The 27,367-nt window shown below is 37.2% G+C and overlaps 1 protein-coding gene across 4 annotated transcripts; it reads left to right on the forward strand.

The window, feature by feature from the left end:
* Window positions 1-27,305, forward strand: LOC128800142 (mediator of RNA polymerase II transcription subunit 1-like). Of its 4 annotated transcripts, XM_053965128.1 has the most exons (18): window positions 2-260; window positions 13,267-13,370; window positions 14,518-14,602; window positions 14,960-15,014; window positions 15,477-15,609; window positions 16,665-16,693; window positions 18,873-18,944; window positions 19,038-19,112; window positions 20,691-20,761; window positions 21,132-21,197; window positions 21,596-21,704; window positions 22,387-22,511; window positions 22,864-22,976; window positions 24,689-24,884; window positions 25,203-25,298; window positions 25,734-25,842; window positions 26,639-26,801; window positions 26,909-26,996. In XM_053965128.1, the coding sequence occupies exons 1-17, from the start codon at window positions 194-196 to the stop codon at window positions 26,766-26,768; spliced, it is 1,635 nt and encodes a 544-aa protein (XP_053821103.1). In that variant the 5' UTR covers window positions 2-193; the 3' UTR covers window positions 26,769-26,801; window positions 26,909-26,996. The 4 variants fall into 4 exon arrangements, with proteins under 4 accessions (XP_053821128.1, XP_053821103.1, XP_053821109.1 ...); XM_053965134.1 differs by lacking the exon at window positions 26,639-26,801 and having other exon boundaries at window positions 26,909-27,305; XM_053965142.1 differs by lacking the exon at window positions 21,132-21,197.
* Window positions 27,306-27,367: the final 62 nt, after the last annotated feature.

Below are 27,367 nucleotides of genomic sequence, written 5' to 3' on the forward strand. Positions count from 1 at the left end.
GGCGGGGGCGGGTAACGGGCGGGTCGCGGCCGGCGCCTTCCCTGGACGGCTCATTCCGGTGTAGAGTCGTGTCGCGCTTGTCCCATGGCTCCGTAACTCCGAGCCTCAAACGACAGTTGCTTTCCTTTCTTGCATCTCCTCCTTTTTTTCAGCCGAAACTCTTAAGGAGATAGTGAGAAAACACTGTAGCTCGATGTCTGTCCCTCCTTCTTCCCAGCAAATCCCCCATCTGGAGAATAGAGGAGGCGTGTCCTGCCATGGTAAGGAGATAAATTCCTGACATCTGTCGCTAGGTTTATAAACACAATTATTTTTAGTGGAGCTTTCCTCAGGGCAGATGTGTAAGCTGAGAAAGCATTTAATATACTGAGTTTAAGGAAAACGATCACTGGCAAATGGGAACATGAAGCAGTGGGCCTCTTAAGAGAGTTTTGCTTTTGTTTTTTTATTTTTTATAGTAATGGACCACTCCATGCATGGAGGATTTTATAGATGCCAAACAGAGCAGGGAGATAGGAGCGTTTCCATATTAATTACAATCATTCAAATAATTGTGAAAAACGCCAATCACTTGTTTTAAAAATTTATTAAAGTTTAATAAAAATAAAATTGTTATAAAAATAATAATACAAATATAGTAATAAAAGTTAGACAATTAGAGTTAGGACAATTAATGAGACAATAACAGCAAAGAGTTACAGCCCGGGCTGGGTACCTCTTTTTGGACAAAAATGAGCTAGGAAAAAGGACCCCGTTAAAAGAGAATTTACTCCTTAAGAGGGGTAACCTGTTGCATATATAAAACACTTCATGATTATGCATATATTTTATTTAAAACAATAAATTCATCTGGTACTTGTCAAAAAGTTTCTGTTAATCCCCAGGCGCCTTCGAGTCTAAGTCAGGCTTGAAGAAGTTTGTTTCTGTTGATAAGGAAAACCATAAATTCCTCTTCTCTGGAAAATTTAGGGGTTTCTGTAATTGTTATCTCTGTGCGAAGAATTCCTTGATTATCTTCTCCTTTTCTAATAAAAAGAATATCTCACACACATAGTTTCTATTTTAACTACTAAAGCTTAATTTTGATTACAAAACTACATTTACTATATTATTAAAATGTTAATACAGCAAAACTTTCCAACCTAGCATAATACATATAGTAAATATCTGCGTAAAGCCATATAATATGCATTTTTCACAACAATAATAACAAGAGTGCCTTAATAACTGTATCTTTTACTCCTAAATTATGGACATAAAGAGGAGCTTTGTACAAACACAACATGATTTAAATTCATGATGTAAGGGATGTAATGAAACCTACGCAAAATATGGTTATATCAAAACTGACTGCTCAGTGTGTATCTTTGGTTTTCACACTATAACCATTCACAGACAATACAAATTGTTTTGAAGCATCCCCTCCTCCACATAATTTTTTGGCTGAAGGTAGTTTCCATGTCTGGAAATTCCAGATTTTATCACCTCAGATGAAAACTTTGACCTCGGTGTTCACCTCATGGAGCCATTGCACTTTGTTTGCAAAGCAGGTGCACTTCAAAATTTTCATTGTTCTCTGTGCTCTGTTTTCTGAACTTCTTGACATTTTGACATAATTTGGCCAGTGTTTAGTCCAAATTCCTCTAGAATTTCAATTTTGTTGGCCTCACATTTCAGTATGAGCTAATTTTTGCAAATTTCTGAGAGTTTGAGAAACTGATAGCAATCCAGATGGAATTAATTCTGATTAGAATATCAAAATACGTCCATTTAAACAAAGAAAGGTTGGATTCTGTTAAATGGAGAGGGCAGGGAAAAAAGGAGGAGAGGAAAGGAAAGCTAGTAACACTGAGTCAACCAAATGTTCAAAATAAAACATTTTTGATATTTCATGAAAGGGAAAAGTTTTCATGGTATCTATCATTAGACTTTTCATGAGACCATGAAAAGGTTGGAAGAGTCTTTGCATGATCCTGTACAAACAATGATTCAGGAGTTCTCAAGAAATCCTGGCCCAACTTCTGCAACCCTTTGAGTATCTCTGTGTTGTATTACTTTTTAATACTTACTCCAGTACGCTTGTGTTGCAAAAGAGTGGGTGAATCTTACTTAAGGTCTCATTAATACTGATGTCTGCAGCCATTCAGTACTTCCTTATTCCTTCAATACTAGAGCTAGTCCAAAATAACCTTTGCCATGTAAGACATACAGTGTACTTACCTAGATGTTGGTAGCAGCTGTTTCACTCTCTGAAAATGCCCCTTTGCATAGAATGGTTTGGGTTGGAAGAAACCCTAAAGATCATCTAATTCCAAATCCCCTGTCTAGGGCAAGATGACACCCACTAGACCATGTTGCTCAGAGCCCCATCTAGGCTGGCCTTTAATGCTTCCAGGGATGGGGTGTCCACAATATCTCTGGGCAACCTGTTCCAGTGCCTCACCACTCTCAAAATAAAGAAATTCATAAGATCTAAAGATCTAAATGTAATTTTTTAGTTTATAACCATTCCCCCCTTGTCCTATCACTCATATGCCCATATAAGACATTGCTCTTTTTGCCCTTTAGGTACTGGAAGGCCTCAATGAGCTCTTGCCAGAACCTTCTCTTCCCCAGGCTGAGTAACCTGAGCTCTCTCAGCCTTTGTAGGAGAGATGCTTCAGTCCTCTGACCATTTTTGTGGCCTTTCTGGACTCTCTCTAGCAGGTCCACATCTTTCTTATGCTAAGGACTCCATACCTGGACACAGCACTCTACTTTGGGTCCCATGAGGGCAGAGTAGAGGGGGACAATCACCTACGCTGATTTGCTGGCCACCCCTCTTTTGATACAGCCCAGGATACCATTTGCCTTCTGGGCTGCAAGTGAACTCTCTAAGTCCTTCTGAGCTCAGTTGCTCTCAACAAGTTCTTCTCCCAGTCTGAACTCACATCTGGCATTGCCCTGACCCAGATGCAGCACTTTGCACCTGGATTTGTTGAACTTGAGGTTTCTATGGGTTCACTTCTCAAGTTTGCCCACCTGGATACGATCTCTTCTTTCTGTTGTGCCAACTGCACCACTCAGCTTCATGGGTCTGCAGACTTGATGGGGTGCACTCAATCCCACTAACAGTGCCATTGATAAAGGTATTAAAGAGCCCTGGTACCACGACAGGCCCCTGAGGGACACAACTCATCACCAGCGTCCACCTGGACATAAGAGCACTTACCACAACTCTGGCTGCATCCATCCAGCCAATTCCTTATCCACTGAATATTCCATCCATCAAATCCATGTCTTCATTTTGGAGATAAGCATGTCATGTGGGACCACCTTACAGAAGTCTAGGTAGTTGACATCTGTCAGTCTTGTTAACTTGTTAACTTGTTAACTTGTTAACTTGCTGTCACTCCATCATGGAAGGCCACCAGATGGGTCAGGCATGATTTGCCCTTAGTGAAGCCATATTGGCTGTCTCGGATCATCTCCTTGTATTGTATGTGCTTAACATTTTTCTGTGAGTATCTGCTCCACAGTCTTCCCAGGAAGGGGAAGGTCTCTGATATGTCCTTCCCTGGGTCTTCCTTTCTCCCCTTTTTAAAAATAGGAATGATGCTTCTCTTTTTCCAGTCACTGAGCACTTCACCTGACTGCCAGGGTTTTCCAAATATGGCTTGACAACAATATCAGTTCCCTCAGGACCCTGGGATGCATCTCATCAGGCCCTACAGACTTGCGGCTATTCAGTTTTCATCAGGTGGTCTTGAACCTGCTCTTCACTTTACAATGGGAGAGACTTCATTCCCATTTTGCACCATGCTGCTTGTTAATGAATATGGTCTTTGTCCTTTTAATCTCTCTTTATAGCTATCTTAAAACAAAACAAACAAAAAAAAAACTTATTTTGAATTTCTGTTTTGTGGCCCGAACTGCATGTTGTAATGCAATAAAAAACAGTTTATAGTATACCTTTCATTTTTTGCTTGGATCTGTCCCCTGGCACCTTACCTAAACCAAGTGGGAAAAAATGAGCTCTTTAACCCAAAGCTAAAAGTATTTCCATAAAAATGCACTACATTAATATTTCCTATTCAACAAGTGACCATAGTGAGAGCACCTCTGGAGCTCCTGGAATATTTTACGGCATGACTCTGGCTCCTCTGTGTAAGAGAACAACTGGTCAGAGGAGAGTAGGTATTGCAACTAGTTCACTCCATTGTCTGTACAAGAACCTAGGGTCCACAGCCCAAGGCAACAAGAGGTTTGAATTACTCTCTGGTGTTCAAATGCTACAACAGGTACCTAAAACCATACCTGTAGTGTAGTAGACATTTGCAATGTGGCTATAAAGGGTGTAGGTAATGAATGTCCTTTGTTATGTATTAGCATATGTGCCATTACAGCTCTGCACATAAAATTCTTGAAGGGAAAAAATTATGAAGAATAATTAGGTAGTGATGTAATTAATTGTGTGCTAGTAGTACTTGCATTATGTACCTTAATGCAACTAAGAAATCAACTGACAAATATTTCATTTATTTTAAAAAGCTAAAGATACAGTGGACATGTCAGACAAAACATGTCTGTAACTTTGGGAAAAACATTGATGTGCAACTTCCATTCCCACAGTGCAAAAAGTACTTGTTCCCTTTTCTTTAGTACACATTTAGTAGAACACATTTAGTAGCACACAATTTATATTTAAAGTATGCGTAATTTAACACTGTAATTTTATCTTAGATTTCTGATGACATGAATAAATGAACCACATTCTTTGGAAAACCATCTTATCATGCATAAAACATCCATTCTTCCTTCAAGTGCTCAATAAATCTTCCAGGGTGAGAGAGACTTAATTTTTTCAAAGGGACAAAAGAGTAAATGAACAAAACCACTTATTGGTTCTTGAGGGCACCCTCCTATTTCAGCCCAGAACTGATTACTGTGGCATCTGTTGGGTCTGTGGGTGTGTGGGCCTTTGTGTTGTGAGGTATTGCTGAACTGAAATCAATACATGGAGGTATAATTTCCTGGTATTATGGTTAATTTCTTATCTTTTAGACTGGTGGCACAACTGTATTAAAATTTATTAGACAACACTATTTATTACCAGTGTGTAAGGATGCATAAAATGTATTTGTGAATTAATGGAGTTTCTAAGTAGCAGGCCAGTTGAAAAGAAATCACCCAGCCCAAATTTACATGTATTCTGAGCAGAATCACCCCCCAATAAAGGAAAGAGCTAGAAGCTTTTATCCACTTTCAGTTTGCACCAGCTGTGAGAAAACATAAGTAACAATGAGTGAAGACAATTACTTGCCTAATTATTAACATATTCATACTTCTCAAGTTTGTAACTTCATGTGCTTTTCTGTGCTTTTGTGTAAGGAATAACTAGGTTTTAAGGACATACTACTCTTGAGGTATATAACTGGCATGCCTAAGGGCGGATTTGGGATGTGGCTCCCACTTTGCACAACCGAGAGTGATGGCTGCCTTGAGGCAATGGGCATCTACTGGTTGGGGGGGATAGTCAGATATCCCTCTGAGTGTGCCTGTTTCTCTCTGAAAACTAGCAGGAAAATCTGATATGATAAAGTTTATTTTGGTGCCTGCTGTTAGGCAGCACAACTCCAGGTCTTAAATGACAGACTACTGGATTGGAATTCATATAATCTTAGCTCTACTCTGTGCTGGTTTTGGCTGGGGTAGAGTTGATTTTCTTTGCAGTGGATAGTATGGGGCTATGCTTGGGATTTATGCTGGAAACACTGTTGATAACACTGGGATGTTTTAGTTACTGCTGAACAGTGCTTATACAGCCTCAAGGCCTTTTCTCACACAGTTTCACCAGGGAGGAGACCAGGGGTGCACAAGAAGCTGTGAGGGGACACAGCTGGGACAGATGGCCACAACCTTATGGTGTCATGCTCAGCAATAAAAAGTGGGAGAAGAAGAAGGAAGAGTGGGTACATTTGGAGTGATGGCATTTCTCTTACCAAGTAACACATGGTGGAGCTCTGCTGTTCCAGAGGTGGCTGAACACCTATCTGCCCATGGGAAGTGGTGAATTAATTCCTTGTTTTCCTTCACTTGCAGCACGTAGCTCTTGCTTTCCCTATTAAACTGTCTTTATCTCAACCCTCGAGCCTTCTCACCTTCTGTTTCTCCCCGCCCTCCCCCCACTACTGCAGGGGAGTGAGCGAGAGGCTGCAAGGTATTTACTTGCCAACTTTACAGCATACTCTCACAGTGTCACTAATTTGCTCTGATCTTGGCCAGTTCCTCCATTTCCCATCCCAGCTTTTATCTGCCTTTTACAATTAGAGGTTAAGCTCTATAGGCACAGTCTTTATGCTTTTTTCAGCACATACAGCCTGGGGAATGTTTTTGTGATGTGTGCAGATAAATAAATATGCAATGCAGTACAGATTCTGAATGCTACAAATCAACACACACACAGAGGTTGTGTGGACATTTGTTCTTCTATTCTTGCTCATTGCAAGGACATAATCTATCAGCTTCCCAGAAGCTTCACATCATCTGTGACTGTCTCCAAACCTGTCACATGTGTATCCCTACACTTGCAAACAAACATATACACCCTAAAAAAACCATAGTGGGATGACTGTAATAAGATTTTGGGTAATAAGATACTTGTATTTCCTTAGCTCTATTATCTGTCCAAATTAAAATATTCACAGTACTCCATCTGAGCTAGTGGTGGTTCTTAACACTTACAGCTTTCTTACCAGTTTGAAAAGGTTCATCCCCAAATGCATCATCCCTATAGAGAAAGTGAGGTTAAGTGACTTGAATAACAAGGAATTAATGAGTAATGATGAGTTTGCAGTCATTCATTGGCATTCAACAGAACTAGGACAAATTATATCATTCTAGTAGGTGACTAAGAATCTGGAAATCTGAGAGTTAGGGTTACAGCAAAGTTGGTTCATAATACATAAGAATGAACAAAACATTTTTAAGAACATAATTAAGGAATTACTAAGTGTCTAAAAATATAAAAGCATTAAAATGTATAACTGAATGTGTATTGCATGTATTTATAACAAGCCTTCATAGTTTAATTAGCTTCAGTTTTAAAACATAAGATATGAAAAGCAGTATCAAAATTGTTTAACCAACATAGAATGATGTAAAATGTTTATATGGAGTTCCTGTCTGCATGGCACCACTGTAATATCTTCAGTTGGCATTTATTGGGACTGAGCTCCTTTATGGTATTGCCTTTCCTGAAAAATGAGTCCTTCCCACATGCTATTTTATTGAAATCAGTATTTGCCACTGCACTATTTTTTTTTTTTAGTCTGCATGTTATATAATCCATATCCTTATATACATTCAATTAGAACCCTTAAGCTGAACAATCATCTCCAAAAATTGGTTTAAAATAGCTTAAAGTAGACCTAAACTCATCTCACTTTTCTGGTATTAAAATAACACTAAATTTTGTTTAATTTTCAGATTTTAGTATTGTCTATATAATTATTTAATATTTTCATTTTATGTATTTTCTGCTTTTCATGTCCTTCTTTTTCTCTTAATTCTGGTTTTAATACTTTATATGGTTTCGTACTTATATAATGTTTCTTTTCATGTCTTTTTCTTGTGATTTTCTATGTCTTTCTCCACCTCTTTCTTTCATTCCTAGTTTCCTTCTTTCTTCTGCATGCTACAGGATGTTCTAGAATAGAGTCGGGTAAATTGCAGTCAGGTTTCTAGTTCTATGGCCAGCATTTCAGGAGTCACTTCCTCTCCCCATCTCTCTGCATCCCAGTCTGGAAAAAACAAAATAATAAGCTGGCTCCTGTGTGGTTAGCTTTGAGATGTACTGGTGGAAAGCTCCTTCAAGCAGAATTATTGTCTTTCTGTATTACACCTCTACCTCAGTGATTTCCTCAGTGCTCATCATTATTTTCAGCTCCCCACTAATTCTTAGCTCCCGATTCTCCTTCCCTCCTCCTCCATCCCCATCTTCTACCAGTAACATTTTCAATGTAGACCTTCAGCATAGTATGGGTATTACTAATTTGCCATTTTGTGCAGATTATATGCCAGCTACATTCACTTTATGTTTCTCTTCAGGGAGAGCTGTGGCAGCTATCAAGTGATTTGTTCTATTGATTTCATGCTGACGGATGTCACCAATATGAATGAAGGTGCAACACCTGATTTTAGTTATAGAAATAATCGCAAGACTCTTAGGAAGATAAGAGATGTAGAAAAAGCAACAAATGTTCAGTTATGAATAGCAATCATGGTGTCCTATGAAACCCTGTAAAGGGCAAATGCACACACATGAAGGCAGCCCTCACATGTTCTTTCATGAGGTTATTTAAATTGTGGTCACATAGATCTAGGGCCTTAGGGAAAAATTTAGACAATAACCACTTGTAGATTATAATGCTAATGTCAAGCAGATATCAAATGTTTGTAATATCTTGACTATGAGGAAAATATATGCCCTGTCTGTGTCAATGTGTTTCTACATACACGGTAATTTGCTATGAACCTATATTTCTGATGTTTATCTATACAGCCTTTGGCTTTGAAGAATTTTAATCACTTTCAGTGAAAAAGCAGGAAACAGTCAAATCCTGCCAATGTTAAGTGTCTCAGACTAAGTGCCAGAAGTGCTATTCAGTAAGTCGTGAAGTAAAACTGGCTTAGTCTATATGGCTGTAGTGAAATAAAATGCAGCCACCAATATTGTGATGTTACTCTCAGGAGCTAAATATTCACACTCTGTAACTATGGAGATGATGTAGAGACTGAAGGAAAAATGACAAAGCATACTGTAGTTTTTATGGGTTGTAAAGCCATAAACTATAGACCGTATTAGACTAAACTATAGGTCATAAAAGTTAAGCAGCACTTCCATCCTGCCGTAGATGGAAGAGCATCTAGGATAGATAAAGGAATTGTTTGAATGCTCATAATTTTTTATAAACACTGATTCATGTTTGTGTTAAATGCCCATTTTATAGCTGTCAGTGCTGATCACTCTAAAATCCCATGGCACTTTGTGAAAGAACACAGTTTTAGCTCTGACCTCATAATTACAGCAACATCTCTTACACATCATGCAGTTCTAACTGGAACCACTGGTTTTCACAGAGTGCCTCAGGCCCCAGTTTTGTATTTAGACTTACTGTGGGCTGTTATGTAGCTGCTGTTTTCTCTGGTCAGCAGTTCAGCTGAGGGCTTCTGGAAAAATGCAATTCCAATAAAGTGCTGGATGCAGGCCAGTGAAGATACATTGCTGGTGATTTATTTTGATTTTATTCTTTAAATGAAAAAGAGTCAAGACTGGATATAGGAATAAAAGAAAAAAACCAACCCCCCAGTGTGCCAAAAGAAAGCAGAAACAAAATACCCCACCAATATTGCACTGATTATGGAATATCTGGAATATTTTCTGAAATGATGTCACTAAAATGTATCAAGGTTTCTTATGTTCTATAATAAATCTAGAGTATCTTCACTGCAAAAAATAATTGAATTAATGCAAGAATATGAATGATCAATATGTTGATTCTTTCTCAGAAAAATTACCATTCAATGAGATGGAAAAATCATCAGAAATGTTACAATTATGAAATTACAAAATGCCATTTTCATATGAATCACAATGTGCCCAGGTGAAGCATATTACAGAGTCAGGAATTTAGCAAGATGCAGACAACCATGACAAAAATCAACAAAGTAGTAATAATAATTAATTTCTCAAAAGGTGCCTGAAGAAGCATACCTGTTTTACCCTTTAAAAGGGAATAAGATAACCTGAAATTATTTGAGAGCAAAAGAGGATTTAATCTGGGGACAACTTATTAAGTAACTGTGCACATGAACGATTCTTTCAGCAGCAGTTTTTGATGAATACTCAAAGAGAGAGTAATCCAGAGCAGGTGGACATGTAGGATTCATGTGGTAATTCTGATTATTTTCTATACTCATGATAATGCATGTCCAGTTGTTGGGGTTTTTTTATACCACGAACTGACCCAGTTAAATATTTGTGTATTTAATATGCCTGAGAAGCTATAATTAGAACATTTTTAATTATTCATCACTCTTAACTCTTCTCTCGAGTGCAGTAATTCAATATGACAGTTCTGAATACTAGAACAGCACCTTGTTGTGAGGAACTTTCTGACAATACTTAAGCTTCTGTTTCTCATATGAAAAATATTTTTTCCAATATTGCAATTTTATGTGAAGACTAATAATTGTCTTGGAATATTTCTCTTGTTATGAAAATCTGGCACAATTTCTATCCTGGAAAAATGATGTAAATTCATTTACCTAAATACATACATTTGAGCACAATGGAAAAGGCTTTTTTTGTTTAAAAGTTAAAGTGTATTTTAGACTTATCAGCCATACTGTACTAATCAACCATATTGTGACTAATTGAAGTAGACTAATTGCACTTGAAGTTCTCTGTTTATTTGCAGAACAGCTATTATGCAGATCAGGTAAGCCATGGCATGTTTCCTTCTGTTATTTTGGAAGTGTTCTCTTCAAGATAGTCAGCAAATAATTTACTTTTCTGCTTATTCAGGACACAATCAAACCACTGGAGTTAGTATCAAGATCACAGAGACTCCAAAGAGCTCTAGACAAACATTTATGTAAAATGCCACAAAAATTTTAAGCAGTACCAAGCTGTGGTATGTCATATTTGCACATACCCATTCCTGTGATCTGGACTGAGGCAACCTACTTTATATGGGCCATAGTACATGTCCTTGCTCAGCAGAAAACATTTCAATAGATTGTTCAAACAAACCTAAGCTAAAATGACTCCCTAAAAATGCTGAAAACATGTTTTTAAATTCATGCACCAATTAACAGGTAAAGCTCATGGTTATAGCTATGATTATACCTGTGTTCATTGCTAATGTCAGGTTAAAAAGTAAATTAGTATTTAATACCATACACCAAACGAATAATTTTACAGAAGTGTGATTTACCACAAGTGTGGAATTACATTATCAATTGACTTAATCACATTTCACCTCCTTTGTAAAAGCTGAAGTGCAAATATATTTAATTCAGTCAGCTGCATTGACTTTCTCTAAATAGTATGCTTGACACCTGTCTGGAAACAAATACCACTTTTTGACATTATACTTCTCCTGGGATTCCTAGGCGCATGTTTAAGTTTTTTTCTGTTATCTTAGTGAGGACAATGAATGATTTAGTTTCTACTCAGGTTCCCACATCCAAGTCAAAAATAATCTATTTGATGTGGTATGAGACTATTTCAGGCACTGCAGCATGATGGATTAATAGCTGGAAGCAGAAGGTTTGCTGTAAGATATCCTGAAACAGTGCCACCCAGGGTTTATGTAGGAGATATGCTCTTCTTGCTGTAGACTTTGACATTCCCAAGTAACCACATTTCAAGCTAGAGCCTGTACAAAGGTCCAGGATTAACCCTTTAACCTCACACTGCCATTGTGCACTGATTGCTATGTACAAGCAGACTGCAACTGAGGTGGCCACAAAATATACACATTTTTGTACAAATACAATACAAACATTATCAATTCTGTTTTTTTAACTCCTTCCACTAAAAAGCAAGGCAAACAACTCCCTTTTGGAGTGTTTTGCTGTTTTGCTGAATGATTGTTACTATCATACCTCCCCCTGCCTTTGTCCCCCAGTTAAATTCAGTCTCTGAGAATACTACACCTGAAAAGATGGGGATAGAAATTATGCCTTAGATGTGGAAGAACATGGCTAACAGGGTACCACTTGTAAAAAGTCGCAGAGGTAATGTTCCTGTGCTTATCAAGCCCCAAATTGAAACACTAACCACTGGGGACCAGTTTTTTGAAGGAGCAAGGCTTTTGCCTTGCAAAGCACCTGGGTGCTGTGTTGCAGCTGCTACAAATACACTGCTTGGTTTCTTGCAGTGTGAATAGAGATACAGGGTGGGTTGCAGCCCTTCTATTAGCATGAAGGCATGGGCGAGTGGGGGCATGTTCCCCGTGACTGTGCTTGCAAGAGCTGATTGGGGTCCACTGCTTCCTCTTCCTCCAGCTGGTTGAAGTGGCCTGATTTATAGGGAGCTGTGGTTGCTGCTCTATCATCCTCCCTGCAGGAGGAAGAAACTGCCAGTCCCTTCTCACTATCCCTCCTTGGTGTATGCAAAAGGACATCCCTTTCCTAGTCCATCTCTCTTTCCCCATGTAGGGTCTCTGGCTCAAAGGGGCCAGATCTCTGCAGCTGTTGTGCCCACTAAGTCAAAGATGCCCTTTGTAATATTTCTTCTGGTTCTGAGGCAGAGCAAAGTGGATGGCATGTTGCAGGATTCAATTTATTCTTATTAATAACTTTGGAGTCTTCCTACCTGTCTCAGACTGATGTATTAGGAAATTCATTCCTGTTTTTTTTCCTGATGGATGTAATGGTTATGGAAGTACCACATCTCAGCAAAAAAACTTCCTTTGTACATCTGGATTCTGTGTAAGGCCAGAAAGAATATTTACAGGGAGACAGATGATAGACTGAATATATTCCTTCTCCCAGCCCCATTCTCATTCCTTGTCATCCCCCAAAACAAAAAACAAAAAACAAAAAAAAAAAAAAAAAACAAAAAAAAAAAAAAAAAAAAAAAAAAAAGTTGCACCCCTTCATTGAGATTATCCTCTGCAAAAGCACAGGATAATTAGGGTTGGAAGGGACCCTTAAAGACCATCTACTCCAACCCTCCTGCAATAAGCAGGGACATCTTCAACTAGATCAGGTTGTTTAGAGCCCTGTCCAACCTGTCTTTGAATGTTTGCAGGGAGGGGGCATGCACCACTTCTTTGAGCAACTTGTTAATAATGTCTTAACACCCTCATCATAAAAAAAATCTCTAATTTTTTATCTCTAATTAAAGTGAGCTTTAATGAGCTCTAGGTGAGTGTATCTGGGTATCTCAAGTCTGTGGCAAAGCCTTAGTATTTTTAAAGAATACACATAATTAAATGTGCATAGGTAAAGAAAGCCTAATTGTTTAACAAACTGAAGATTTGGCTGCATATCTGTATTTAATATTGAGAATACTTGCCTATAAAAATCTCCTCCTGCTCTTTTTCTGTCAAAGTCTTACAAAAATTAGATGTTTTTATGTGCAAAATTCAAGTAAAACATTTTTTATTCCTTCTTTGAAGCATAACATCTCTGACCTTAGCAAGGTTTTTCATTTGTCCTCCTCCAGCATTTCTGCTTGCCATTATATTTAGAACATTTTGACATGTTTTTCAGGTGTTGTGACAGCTCTTTCTACAAATGCTTTAATGGAACAGTTGCGTTTAAAATACCAACAAAGGCCATGGACTGAAACTCTGAAACTTGTTTATTTTTGCATGGTAAGACTCACAGGTTAGGTGAGAGAAGGATATGTGGTATAAGAGTATGTTTCCAAGGTAGTTAAAAAATTGCTTGACTTTCAAAAACAAGCAAAACCAACCAACCAAAAAAACCCATGTAATCCAAAACCAACCAAAAGATAATCCCCAGAAAAACCTGGTGCCTAGTATAGCCTGGCTCCCCATTTGTCTTAGGACAATGAGTGACAAAGTTTCCTTCCTGCCTACTTTTAACACTTTGGGGGTTGTTTCTTGCATTGTTTTAACTTGTTTTAACATTGTTTTAACTATTCAGGAGTTAGATTGTCTACCACTTGAGGTTACATTCATTATCATTATCATATTCATAGTATGGAAAGACAATTTATTGCCTATAGGACTGGGAGGAAATACTGTATTTTAGAAACTGGTCTGAAATCTGCTATCCAGACTTTCTGCTGCTGTGATATACCATTCCATGCTTCCTGCCCTTCCAGTAGCTAATTTAAGAATGATCTTCATAAAGAACAGATTAGCACAACTGCTGTGAGCTCAGTATAAAAATTCCCATTTGTTTCCATGCTTCTTGTTATTAATGCTGAACTCAAGCTTTACTCTGAAAACAATATCCTGAATTTGAACAAAGTGAAAACTCTTCAGCAGTGAGTGTTCTTTGCTAATTGAAGTGTGAAGTATGAGAAGTTTTCAGGCAAGAGCTTGAAGAGAAACTGGGAGAGTTTGCTTGCTACTGAAGTGAATAGCTTTACAAGCTGAAACTTGTATTCTAATCTAACCAAGTACTCCTGTGGCAATTACTGATCTGTTCTATTCGCTCAGGCAGATTTTTTCTAAAATAAAAACACAAGTATTTTCTTAGTTTATCTCTAGCTTCACAGTGAAATTAGCTGATACATCTAGTGATCACCTCAAAAGACAGGGGAATGGAAAGACACTCCCTGGTCCAAATTACATACCAATTACATCTGGTATGTACTGCACAATAATATCTTCACAAATCCATTCAGTGCTGCCATTTCCGAGATAGCTCCAATCATAGGTAACCTCTGACTTTGACAAAAACAAATAACCAGGGGCATCTGTGTGCTGTGTCTCTTAGCTAGTAATTTAAGGAATCTTTCTTTGTCTCTTGTTTTCACAAATGTGCTAGGATAATCCACTTCGAAAGCCTGTCAGTTATGCTCCAGATGGTCTATTGCTTTCATGCATGGAGAAGATAGAGAAGACATTAAATGGTAATGAGCTGTTGGATAACTCAAAGTACATTTTTTTTAATATTTTGTGGAATCTACCAATCCTTCTCTTGATGTTCTTCAGGAAGAGGTCAAATGTACAAACACAGAGGTGGATAAGAGACAAGAGACTTGCGACTCTTCTTTGGGCTAAGCCTTCAGGCTACAGCTATTATTAAAGCCTGAGAATATTTTCTACACAGCACAGCACTTATTAATCATAATAATTGTCATTAATAACAAGTCATTCAAGAGATACTATTTTCTCATTACCTAAATCGTATCCTTTAAAGCAAGAAAATACTTGTTCTACTTCTTGATCATTGCAGTTTGATTAATTTGCCTTTCTGGTTTTTGCAGCTAAATCCATGTTTTCTGTGATGAACATGTTGGAACTTTTATCCAGACAAAAAGGGTAAGTTTGTTTATGAATAAATGCAAATGAGCAAGCATGGCCTCAAGTCCAGAGAGGAATACCGTCTGGATGGCTTGTCAACAATGTTATTTTTTAGCTCAGTGTTCTAATGGAGTGTTATTTTTTAGCTCAGTGTTCTAATGGAGTGTATTTGCCTGTTTTGATTAGCCCTTTGTGTAGAAGGTTTTTGGGTAAAGAGAAGGTATAAATGCCTACATCCCAAAGCTACAGACTGAGGTTAATAGTTTTGAGCTGACCAACATTATAATGCAAAGAGCAGAGCACAAATACATGCCTGGTTGGATAGTTTTCAGAGGCTGAGCCAAGGAACAGTTATTTTTGAAGCATCCCTGGTGTCCTTTCCCATGACCAAGTAAACTATGCTAATTTCCTTTTTTAAGTGACAGAATTTTAATATATACAAGCTTTTTATTTTTTTTTTCTTTTTCTCATCCTTATCAGACTTACTGTTCATGTTAGCCCCAGTGGGACTGCCTGCTACATAACATCAATGATGTTTTATGTAGAAATTCAGCTGGAGAAGGATGGAGATGTGATGGATGTAAAGTTGGCTCACTTTGAAGAAGCTCCTGTGGTAAAATTAATTTTCTCTGTCTCTCATGACCTGGCTTCCAGCTGTCATGTCAGAAAGGTTTTGACTTCCTTTTGGTCTTGTCACACATGGAAGCCTGTTCATCACACTAGGTACCTCTTTAGGCATCTGAATCTCTCACCTAAACTTACAACTCAGTTACAGATACTAAATACTCTAGTGCTAAGTATTACAGTAAAAGTCAGCTGACAGACTCACCTTCCAAGATTTTTGTGGTATTGCACAGAAATATTTTTATTTTCATGCTTCAATGCTACCAGTATACAGTAAATAACAGGGGCTTAAAATATTTTCCTACCAAGATGTAGTGCAATATATATTCTCAGTGGATGTCTTGGAGCTATACTGTTTTTTGTTCTGCCTTCTTTAGGAGTATATATATTTCTACTAGTGGGGATGTTTTTCTGGCAAAATTTCTATTCAATTATTCACAGAATATCACCCTGAAGTTCACATATCATGTTCTGCAGTTGCTACAGAATTACAGGCAACCCTTCAGGTCAAAGATATAACAAGATGTTTGGGGGGGGGGGTGGGGAACATAAACTCTGGTTTTTTGTCACTAAGTAGCCAAATTATTACATTATTACAATTATTACATTGGAGTTAATTTTGTCCATTATTTTTAGTTGAAGTCAGTACTGGAATTTCAAATTGCTCATTTAACCAGCACAGGTTTGTTGATCAGTGAGTGCTGGACAATATCATTAGAATGAAAATGCATATTCAGAGAATTCTAGCACAACCAATAAAAGAAAAACTGGCCAAGATGCAATTTTTTTTCTGAAAGAGTTTATCAACAAACTATTTCTGTTAATTTTATCCTCTTTCACAGAGGATTTCTTCCAATTATTATAGTAATATTTTTTTCACATTGCACTGCTATTCTTGGTTTTGAGTGTTGGGGATTTTTTTATGCTAACCATACAGCTATTTAAAAGTAATGGGGATCAAGCTTATCATTACTAATGAAGTGCTTATAGAAGATGTGTCACAAATGGCAAGAAAGATGAAACTCCTGTCTCTTATTCCTGTAGGTTTGTGATGATTTGGTCCAGCTTCTAAGGTAAAGAATCACATATAGGGTTTCATGTTAAATGGAAAGGAATTACTGATGCTAGAACCATTCCAGTGTAAAAAAAAAAAAAAGAAAAAGGAAAGAGAATCAGGGAACAATAATAAGAATCCAGAAAACAATAGACCTGACTCTGTTTTGGATTCCATTTTTTGTGGGAAGTTGGTTGTCATTGTAACTATTATTATCTGCTCTGAATTTGTAAATTCAAGGCTAAAATGACAGCAAATATAATTTTGTAAAGATACTCCAGGCATTTTTTATTTCTCAAGTCATTCCATCGAATGCATCTGCTTCAATGGGGCAAGGGTAAAGAGTAATCCCCAATATGTTGGCTCTAGCTGCCAGTCAAACACAGCCTTGGAATACTGGCCTTTGTCTTGATTGCAAGAATTATAGAGCTACTTGGACCCATAGTTTTGGTAATGGACTGATGATGACAATTCAGAATGGCAGATTTAGACATACAAACTATGTATTACTTTTCCTCTGCTCCTTCCATCAAATACTAGCCCTTGTATTGTCCTTATGCAAATACTTTAACTGCATGTCCTTCAGGCTTCTTTCACAGCAATGAAAGCAAGGTGGTATCACATGGCCTGAGTTTCTTTGCAAATACATACGGGGGAGATGTGACCCTAATTTTCTCATGTAGCAGTAGGGCACTGTATATATTTATTATTACCACATTTTGTTCTGTCTGAATAGTTGCTGTTCCAGGTCAGGCCACCACTTTAAAAGTCTATTTACAAGTTCTTCAGTGAATATGATCAAGGTTCCAGATTTTAATAATAATTAGTATATTTAGGAAATTGGATTCTTATTTAAATACTGTGGCCGAATAGTAGATAGGGAAGGTAAAAAGAGAATGAATAATAATTGACCTTTAGTGTTTAATCTCTCTTTTGTATTATTCATCATCAGTTTTTTTCAGCCCTCTTTTTCCTCAGGAATGAAATTATATTAGCTTTATGGGTGTAAACAGCTATGACTTAAAACTTGAACTTGCATTTTCCTAGATTTTTGACTTCAGTGATGTTAATGCCAGCAGTTTAGCTCTGAGCACTGGCATATAGTTACCACTGGTACTGTGGGTGCTACTTCTCTGCCTTCCTGGTTTTGTTAAGATTCGTCACAAAACACAAGTATCCCTTCTACACCTCTTGGAGTAGTATTTTGTTTGGTCGTAAGGCAGTTTGTTATATGTTTAATGTTTCCCGTGAGTCTCAAAGTAACTATAAAATTAAGATGAACCAGCCAGCTAATGCATAGGCTAGTGCTGTGTCTGTTCCTGTACCACACGCGCTTGCTTCCCTCCTTTTTCCCTGCTTCCCCACTAGTCTAGCTGCAAAGAGACAGAGGAGGACTGACTGACTTGTTTAGATTCCAGGTTTGAAAGAATTTGTCCCAATGTAAAAGTTCAGGCAGGCTTATTTTGTCTCTGCTGATCCACACTGCAGCCACATCTGCATAGGAAAGGAAGGAAAGTCTTCAGCAGTCTGTGTGACTGCAGCATCAGAATCTAGTAAGGCTTGTAAAACTCATATAAAATCTACTTAAGCACAGGAGTAATTTACCTGGTGGGTTATTCTGAACATGCTCCACACTGTCACACCAAGTCAAAATCCACAGGAATTCTGGGGTTTAAGAAGTCTGAACCATTCATTTATAAACCAAATCACTTGTCCCCTTTTTTTTTTTTTTTTTTCTTTTTTTGATTGATGTGTCTATCAGTTATATTTAAGGTCACATGGTGCTGTGAAGTGTGGTATTAATATAAATTTGATATTTTAATGAAAAGATCAATGGATGCATGCAAGGTCTTAGGGAAACAGTACTACATGACTAGCTTTATTGGAACATCTGGAAAAGTGTTTTGCAGTTGATGAGCTGTCATATTTGTGTTTCATGTACAATTATTGCCTTCAGTAGTTCCTACTTCAGTGCCAGTTTCAGCTATAATTCTATAATTACAATGCTTCTTGCAACAAAACCAAAGGTTCTCATTTTCTGGTATCTTCTAAGAAAAATTAAATCACTACTGCTACTTGATCTGATATGAAGGGGGCCACTGTAACTCTGAAAGGGTGCCTTTTCTATCAAGTTATGTATAAAAGAGTTATTTTCCATCTCATTTAGTAGTGTGATAGTCATTATTTCTTTTTGTTAGGATGAAGAACTTTGATGCCTTTGGCAAGATTCTAGAAGACCTGTCAAATATGTATCAAATTCCAGGAAACAGGTTGCAGTTATTTTTTACTCAAAAACTTTTGAGATCCATAGCCTAACTTTCGTTTATTTATAAAAATAATAAATTGTCTTTTCTCTCTCCCAGCGAAATGAAAGCTAAGGGATATCATGCTTTGCAGGCCCTTGAAAAAGACCTTTATTCAATGTCTCTTCTTGACAGGTAACTTATAATCTATGTCTTTGTCCCTTTACCCACACCCCTTCATTTCACTAAAAATCAAGTTAACTGATCTAACTATATAGCAGGATGTGGAAGGCTAATGAGTTTTCTCCCACTGGGAAACTTGAAGCCTTTGTCAGCCCCAGACAAGCAAACAAGTCAATCTACTGAACTCCTGTGCTTTATCTAAGGGACTTCCTGGGAAACTGGTTGGTTACAAAGCTTGGGGGTGTGTGCACATGACCACCCACTGGGAGCAAACAGTATGTCTGAAAGTCAGCAGTCATGTTTAGATCTCCCTGTGGCAGAAGTAAAATAGACCTTTTCGGGTTCTGCTGTTTTGGTATCTGATTTTATCTTCAGGTTTTAGATCAGGAGGAGTGGATACCAGCTTTTCTCCTTCCTTTTCTCATTTGTCTTTTCATAGAGTAGGATTACAGATAGATGGGGAACAGTTTCCTAAACCTTCTGGTAATTGTATGAGGATTTTCATTATTTTCAATAAATCAGAGTTGAGGGCAGTGCTTTCCTTCTGGATTTTTGAAATATCTTCTCCAATATCTTGCCTACTAAGTTACATACACGCATACCTTGGCAGGTATGGCCTCCTGGTACTTGAAACACCCTCTTGGATTATTTTTGCAGTTTTCCCTTATGAAGCATAATAACACTATGAACTAATGTGCTGTATTGCCGCTGGTCACTGATATCTCAGTAAATATTATTTATAAATTAAATAGATTATTTGTCCCATCTATGCTGTAAGTCAATGCACTGCAGAGTTGTACACAACTATGTAAATGTATGGCTGTATGTATTCATCTATATGAACACCCTTGAAGTCAGAGAGTGGCTCTGTTCAAGTTAGTTTATTCAGGTTATTTCTTCATTCTTTGCTCAGCCAGTTGCCACTCTAATATTTGTGACCTCCTTCATTTCTGGTAAATAGTACACCAAAGTGCAACATGAAAGAGCTCTGATACAGGGAAAGTGGAAGCCCAAGTCCCAGAAGTAATGCATGTGTGGAGTTGTGGTCTTTTGGAAGCTGGACATACAATCTACTTCCAAGAAAACACTGTTTTCTTTTGATTAAGGATACAAATTAGAAATTACCTTAACCTGGCTGTCGGAGAAGCGCGGCGGGAGACAAGACTCATGATATCATGATCATCAAGTCTCAGTTTATTGTAACAAATTACAAAGTTTATATATACTTGTTAATTAGTTCATGCATATTGCAAAAGCTAAGCTCATGATTGGTTGCTGTGTGATTTGTGCATCTGTCTTGTTCGGTTGCTCTTGCTGTTCTTGTGATTGATACTTTTTGGTTCTTCTCTATCTATTTCTACATACCAAGCAGTTTTCAGCATTCTGATTTTTGTAAACTCTGATTTCTACATATCCTGATTTCTATACCCAGGGTCATGCTGACCGTTGCAGCAGTCACGTAGCCCCTCATACTTTGACCAATTTTACAGTTTCATGTCCCTTGCTGTTTAACCATTCTTCTGCCAAGCTCTCTACACCTGGCTAGCACTGCAATGCAGGAAACACTAATTAAGATATGTTTTGAAATAGAACACAGGATCTAAACAGAATTACTGAAGTACTTAATGGAAAAGTAGGACACCTGGTGCCAAGAACTGGAGGTGATTTTTTTTCCTTTTTTTCTCCCCTTTTCCCCCACCTTTTTCTTTTTCTCCGCCCCACCTTTTTTTTTTCTTTTTTTGTTTTCCTTCTTCTGAATTCAAATTGTAATCAACACACACTACTGAGCTGATCTTTGTGTACAGGAAAGATCCTCTACTATAAATAAAACCTGCTGTAGGGACTTACTGTGCCTGTATTCTCAGATAACATACAGAACATATATTGAACAGATATTGTAAGTAGAGATGTACTTTTACAAGGAATTCCCTCTGCCCATCTACAGTGTTGGTTTTTTCACCTTTCTGTCAAGGCACCCACCATATTTCCTCTACTGACCTGTGTAGTAACCATTATTTTTTTATTCCTCAGGAACCCCAATGAACATTGAATTTTACATTTCTCCCTACCAAGTTTTGGAAGCAGAATTAAATCATGGTAAAGCTATTTCAGCTATTCTGCTGTTTCAGCAGAAATAGCTAACAAGAGTTTTTCAATACTACCTGTTTCATTAAGCAAAGTTAATGAAAGCTCAGAACTAACATTTAAAATTCTAGTTTAGTAGAACAGTTTATGTGATGCATTTTAGCACAGTTTTAATGTCCATCAGGAAACTACTTTCCATGTCTTGGTTGTTGATTCAGCTACTGTTGCTATCATCTTTGGGCAACTTTGGCCTTTTGGGTTTGGTCAGTGTAGGCTTCTCTTCTCTGCCCACACCACTGTGGCTGTCAGTTGGACCTGACCTTCCAAGTCCTTACCATTGTATATTTTGCATGCATAGGATTAATATATACTAAATTAAGGAAAAGAATGCCATTCTCTTTCTCCCTCAGGTTCCCAGGTATGTGGCACAAAAACAGTTGTAACTGTTGAAGGCACAGATACACTCCACAAACTGCCTCTTTCTCCATTAATTATAGATCCTCAAGCTGGAGAGGACAGGTGAGGCTCTAGACACTTGTCAGTATAGAAATGGATTTGCAAGTCACTGGCACTGACTTCAGAATAATTTACATTTAGCCTCTGCTGAAATAGAAGTTCTGTTTTATTTATGGCTTTGTGCTCCATAGCTACACCGTCTATAATCTGTGGCTTTTATGGTTTTCCCAAATGGACTTCAAAGGTATTGTGTTCATATTTAACTGTGTCAGTTGCATTGAACTATGAATTTATTCATAGATTTGAAGCCAGAAAGAGACACTGGAACAATATTACTGAACTTCCTAGTATTCCACAAACAAGTCCTTCATAGATTGACAGTAAAGAAAGCATATACTGAAAGATATTACACCTAAAATACACAAAATAGTTTGTCATCCCACTATGGGTACTGACATCTCATCTCTATCTACCTCAGTGTTGTCTGGAGGGGAAGTCTGAAGTAACATTATGAACTAAAATACTTTAAAATTATTTGTAAAAAACACCACTCAGTTTCTGTCAGTTTTCACATTAATCATGTTTTAAACTATTAAAATTGCATTTATAAAGCAAAACACTTCTCAAGTCAGAAAATGTATGGAACATAATAAACTGCTAGGGACCCAACAGTGGCCTTGCACTAAGAGTCCTTGTTATGGCAATTTCTGTAAAAAACCTTTCATTCTGACAATTTTTTTCCTAGCAACCCTTCTTTTTTGCAACTGACTGATGAACTCAGCATGGATTTGCCAGCTCATTTTGTTCTTAAGTTTCATCAGCCTGTTCCAATGTCTTCATCCAGTATTGAAGAGATACAGAAACTCACAGGCATGTTATAATGTTTTTTAAGACTAAGTACTTCTGTGACTATGCATTGCTTATTTGTTTTTTGCTTCCCCGTGTTAAAGTTGCAAGAAGAACTTGCTTCTTGGGCAGAACATATTCTGTTCTACCAGTCCAAGTGTAACAACCAGTGTAAAACACAAAAGTTCTAAGAAAGATATGACAATTACAGGCAAAGTTAAACACTCTACCTCAAATTCCCAATAGCAAAAAAAGGAGAATAAGAAAGAAAATCAGTATTTTTATCTTTTCAAAGCATTGGACTTGCTTTTAATAGTAGCTTTCATAACCTACTGTCTTAACCTAACTGCTAATAAAAATAATAACCTGGTTTCAGGAATTCAGATTTCTGGCTTGAAACTAGCTCCACTGTATGAACTAATTGTTCAGTCTACTCTTAAAGAAAAATGCAGTGAAGACTTGTCTACAAATAAATCTTGTTTCTTTGTGGTAAGTATAGTGTGCATCTGATACAGACTGTGCTGTTGCGCAAGATATATATACTGAATTACCATTTCCCCATAAGCAAACGATGTAGGTTTCCCAGAATCCCAACAAAAGTGCTCTTTAGGAAATAGTTCAATTTACGAAGCAGTATTAGAGCCTTTCATGTAAGTGAGCTTCTCATCCTCATTAATAAAACACTGTGTGCTTGGCTGCTGAAGTCACACTAATTTGTCTCCGTGTAATCCAAATATTTATTCTTCTAAAAATTGCTCAGAACTTTATCATTAATGCCTTAAAAAGAAGGAAACTTACTGACTGGTGTGAAGAGCAAGTCCCGAGAAGGTACTTACCTAGATTTTTGAAGATCTTTATCATGCTGCATGTAACACTGTTTTAACAAAATGGATTTCTTAATTAGACAACACTGGGACTACTGATTCCTTTTAAAGGGACTGGCAGGAAGAAAAATATAAACTGTTACAACAGTGATGCCAACTGCTATCTAGAGACAAGGTTGTTTAACTGAAGAAGGCTTTCCTTTTAATAACTGCATTATTGAAATACAGTTGCTTAGGCTGCATCAGATGTAAAGTTTTAGAACAGAAAGTTGTGGCTAAGACGCTTTCTGCCAGATTTATGTACAGGGCAACTACAAGACAAGGTTCAAAGAGCTACTTTTTTTTTTTTTTTTTTGCTAGGAAACATTAATTTTGCAATTCATGGCAGCAAAAGAAGAGGGTACTTTTTTTCTGTTCTACTAGCAGTGTTCATAGTGCTCATTTCCTGCTTAGTTCTTGGAACTCGAGGTGGTGGTACAGAAAGCAGTAGTAAATTTACACCATGCTAAAATAATGTTTGGCATAGCTCTTCTCTTCTGTAAGATGGACTTAATCTTTCAGTTGTATTAGATGCACATGAAAGGCTCTGTAACTTTTCATCAATTCTCTAAAATATTTGTACTTGGTGGGAGGTTTTACTTCTGAGTTTAAAGATTTTATTTCTAGAATTACTGAATTGCATTCTAACCTTGAAATGAGTGTAGGGGAAATATGTTTGATCCATGAACACACAAGGAAAAACTCTTCAGCCTTTGTTTATGTAGACTCTCCTCATTAACTGCCCTGCCCTGTTCTTAAAGGGACAGTTCCCATTTGACATCCTGAAGTAGGTAACAACATACTCCATTTCTAATTTTGTCACAGAATCACAGTTAACATGGACAGGTGGTAAATTTTTCTTACTATTTCCTCCTAATTGTCAAGTGTATCATCAGGAGATATTCCAGGCAAACATATCTCTCCAAAGAAAAAGTAGTAGTGATAGAGGTTGGAACATCTGATATCCAGAAGAGATTTCCAGCAAAACTGCTATTCTGTTTGTGCAACTGTCAAGCAGCATTAGTGTGATATTATTTTGGTCACTAACATTTTTATAGCCTACAGAGCTCTGAAAAGTATTTGGAAGAACTGATGACATTTGAACTCCTGACCACTTGGCTCTGCATATATTTGCCTAATTTGGATGTATTTGGGAGGGAGAGTGGATCTCATTTAGCTTCCGCTAAGGATTCTACTAGAAATGCAGAAGTACCATGGACATGCAAGAAATGTATCTTTCAAAAATATTTTTGTTGTAGATTGTACAATTGCCTGATAACATTAAGCTTTACTTTCCTGTTTTCTGTCCTTGAAACATCACTATTATTTGTTGCTTAGTCTCTTCCAGATTGCCCAAGGCACTGTTACGTCATAAACAAGGGCTCAGAAAAATCAGGTTTAGCAGGAACCTTGGTCAGTAAAATCCCATTTAGCCATCCAAAGTGTGTGCCTGGCATAATAGAGATTCTTCGACATCAAGTGGCATATAACACACTTATTAGCAGCTGTGTCTCTGAGAAGCATATAAATGAAGGTAAATTGTATGGCTGGAAGTGCTGGCACAGTATTAGAGACAAACTAGTTTTTAAATTGGGTGTTGACAGATTTTACTACTCCCTTGCCAAAACTGTCATTACTTGTGGAGTACTGTAAATGATAAAAAATTCTTAACACTGTATTGATTTTTTTTTAAAATTCTATGCTCATTCTATTCTATCAACATAAACTAAGTTGCCAAAGTAATGAAAAATCAGACTATTTTATCAATATTTTTTAAAATCTGGCATCTAGTTCAGCCAAAAAGAACCCAACTTCTATAGTGGATATCACTAAACAGTATTTTTATTTCTAGATGATTCAGAACTGCTTTACTTTGAAGTGGTACCACACAAGAACACCAGCTTTTCTGTCTTTTTCCTTCATCCTGTGAAAGAGAATTTAGCCTGCGGTACGTGTGGAATAATTGATACTGTCCTCTTTACTGAGCTGACAGGGGACTTGGTTCTATCTAGGCTCTTGCACTATGTTTCTCAGTTACAAAGTCTAAGGGCCACTCAACAGCATGCAGCCCAGGAAAAAACACAAAGTGTATGCACTTGTGTATAAACTGCTTACTAGAAGGTGTTCTATACTCAGAACACAGAAAGTAAATGTAAATATTAAAGTCCTGTTTTGTCTTGGCCTGTATTTAATTAATAAATTGTAATTTCCACTATTACTGATTTAAGTATATTAAGGAAAAGCAAGTCATGCAAATATATTGCTGCAAACCTTTTTCTACTGGCTTCAGTCTTACATCTCTTCAAGCATCAAAATGAAAGGATTGTTTTCAATATTTGTAAGTATTTCAAAACAAAGATTTTTCTGTTCTGTTCCTTCCTAGTGGTAATTGATGTTATAACCTCTAGAGAAGTCCAATGTCACCTTCATTTAAATCCTCAAGATCCAACTCTAAATTCTACTGATGACTTCATAGCAAGAACTGTGAAACGGTAAGTACTTTTATTTCCTAACAGATGTCCATTAAATGGAGATATCATGTGCATTCATAATGCCATGAACTCAGCAACTGGAAAACTTCACTCTAGTAAAATGCTGTGATATAATAATGGGAATGTTACTTCAGTGTCTTAAGTATCATTTTCAAAAATTTCAAACATTAACAGCGATGAAGTGTTCCTAGTAGAAAGCATGTGGAAGCAAGGAAAGACTATTGAGTGAAGAGTTTTACCTTTTATAAAGATGCTTTTCTTAAGACTCTAGCTGATGACAGTCTCATGTCTAGCGTAACTTCGAATACCATGGAAAGGTCTTTTTACACATCTACCTAATAGCAGTCAGTAGTTCTCTTCAGAAAGTGAGTTGTATATGGCATGTCTACAACACTGAGTCTGGCTTGTTTTCTGAACAAATTCCAAGAGAGCGAGTTGTTGTGATACATGAACATAGGCTAGACAAACTGATTCCGAACACAGTCTAAGAGCACTAAGTGATTTGGCATAAGCTAGTACACAACTATTATCTGTTTGATGACAACAAAACCAATGCAGGTTGGATTTCAAACCTGATTTTAAAACTAGGTATTATTTTTGGAACCAGGTTAAGAGTGGGGAAAAAACTCCTCCAGTATAGTGAGTGTTTTAGAAAATATACCTTCTGTACCTGTGTTACACAAAACATGAAGGTTACAATTATAAAACTCAAGAATAATGAATATATTTCAATATTCTTAGTTTTGGTTTTCACTAGAAGCACCCTTCTGACTTTTTTTTTTTTTTTGTTGACCAGACTGACCAGACTAAAAGATCTCCCACTCTTTCAAAGCTTCTGTGCATACCTAACTTCAAAGACTCAGCAGATTTCAGTGTGTCATATTTCTGGTACAGCACATGTAGCTTATATTATGGTTACAAAGTAACACCAGGTTGTACAAGACAAAACCAGAAAGGAGGTAATGCTCTTTTTCATTCAGGTGTCAGCCACAGTTCAAAAAACAGAAGTACTTTAAAGAACATATGATGTCTGTAGTAGTGACTAATGTGTCATTTCCTTCTTCAGTTGCATGTCAGTCCCAGTTGTCATGAGAGCTGTTTTAAGGAATGCTGCCAAGGTGAAAGCTGACAGTGAAACACAAGACATGGACACAGAGTAACAACCTGGACCACAATCAGAGCAAACTACAGATTCTAACAGTCTCAAAGAAAGCCTTTCTGGGGCTGGTCAGCAGTACTGGGTAGTGACAGATAAGCAAAATAATACAGACAGTACAGAAGAAAATCTCTCTACAGCCAAACTGGAAACTCTGGGTGATAACACAGAAAACAAAGTAACCCCTCACTATGCACTGAAACTTTGTGGAGGAAGTAATTCCATAGCTAGCACAGAAGCTGATGTAATAGACAAAAATCCTGATAGTTTTATAAACAAAAATAAAGTCTATTTAGTAATTTGTGAATGGTATCTCCTCTTTGCAAACTTCTAAATATTGGAAAGCGTTTTTAAACATCCAAATCTGTA

Source organism: Vidua chalybeata, chromosome 1, assembly GCF_026979565.1.
Source record: "Vidua chalybeata isolate OUT-0048 chromosome 1, bVidCha1 merged haplotype, whole genome shotgun sequence".
Lineage (NCBI taxonomy): Eukaryota > Metazoa > Chordata > Aves > Passeriformes > Viduidae > Vidua > Vidua chalybeata.

What these genes read in the sequence shown, in the direction of transcription:
- LOC128800142 (XM_053965128.1), top strand. Translation starts at nt 194, where the DNA reads ATGTCTGTCCCTCCTTCTTCCCAGCAAATCCCCCATCTGGAGAATAGA. An exon ending in CCTGGTGCCAAGAACTGGAG is followed by an intron (nt 20,762 to 21,131) that starts GTGATTTTTTTT and finishes TTTATTCCTCAG; the next exon opens with GAACCCCAATGAACATTGAA. An exon ending in CCTCAAGCTGGAGAGGACAG is followed by an intron (nt 21,705 to 22,386) that starts GTGAGGCTCTAG and finishes TTTTTTTCCTAG; the next exon opens with CAACCCTTCTTTTTTGCAAC.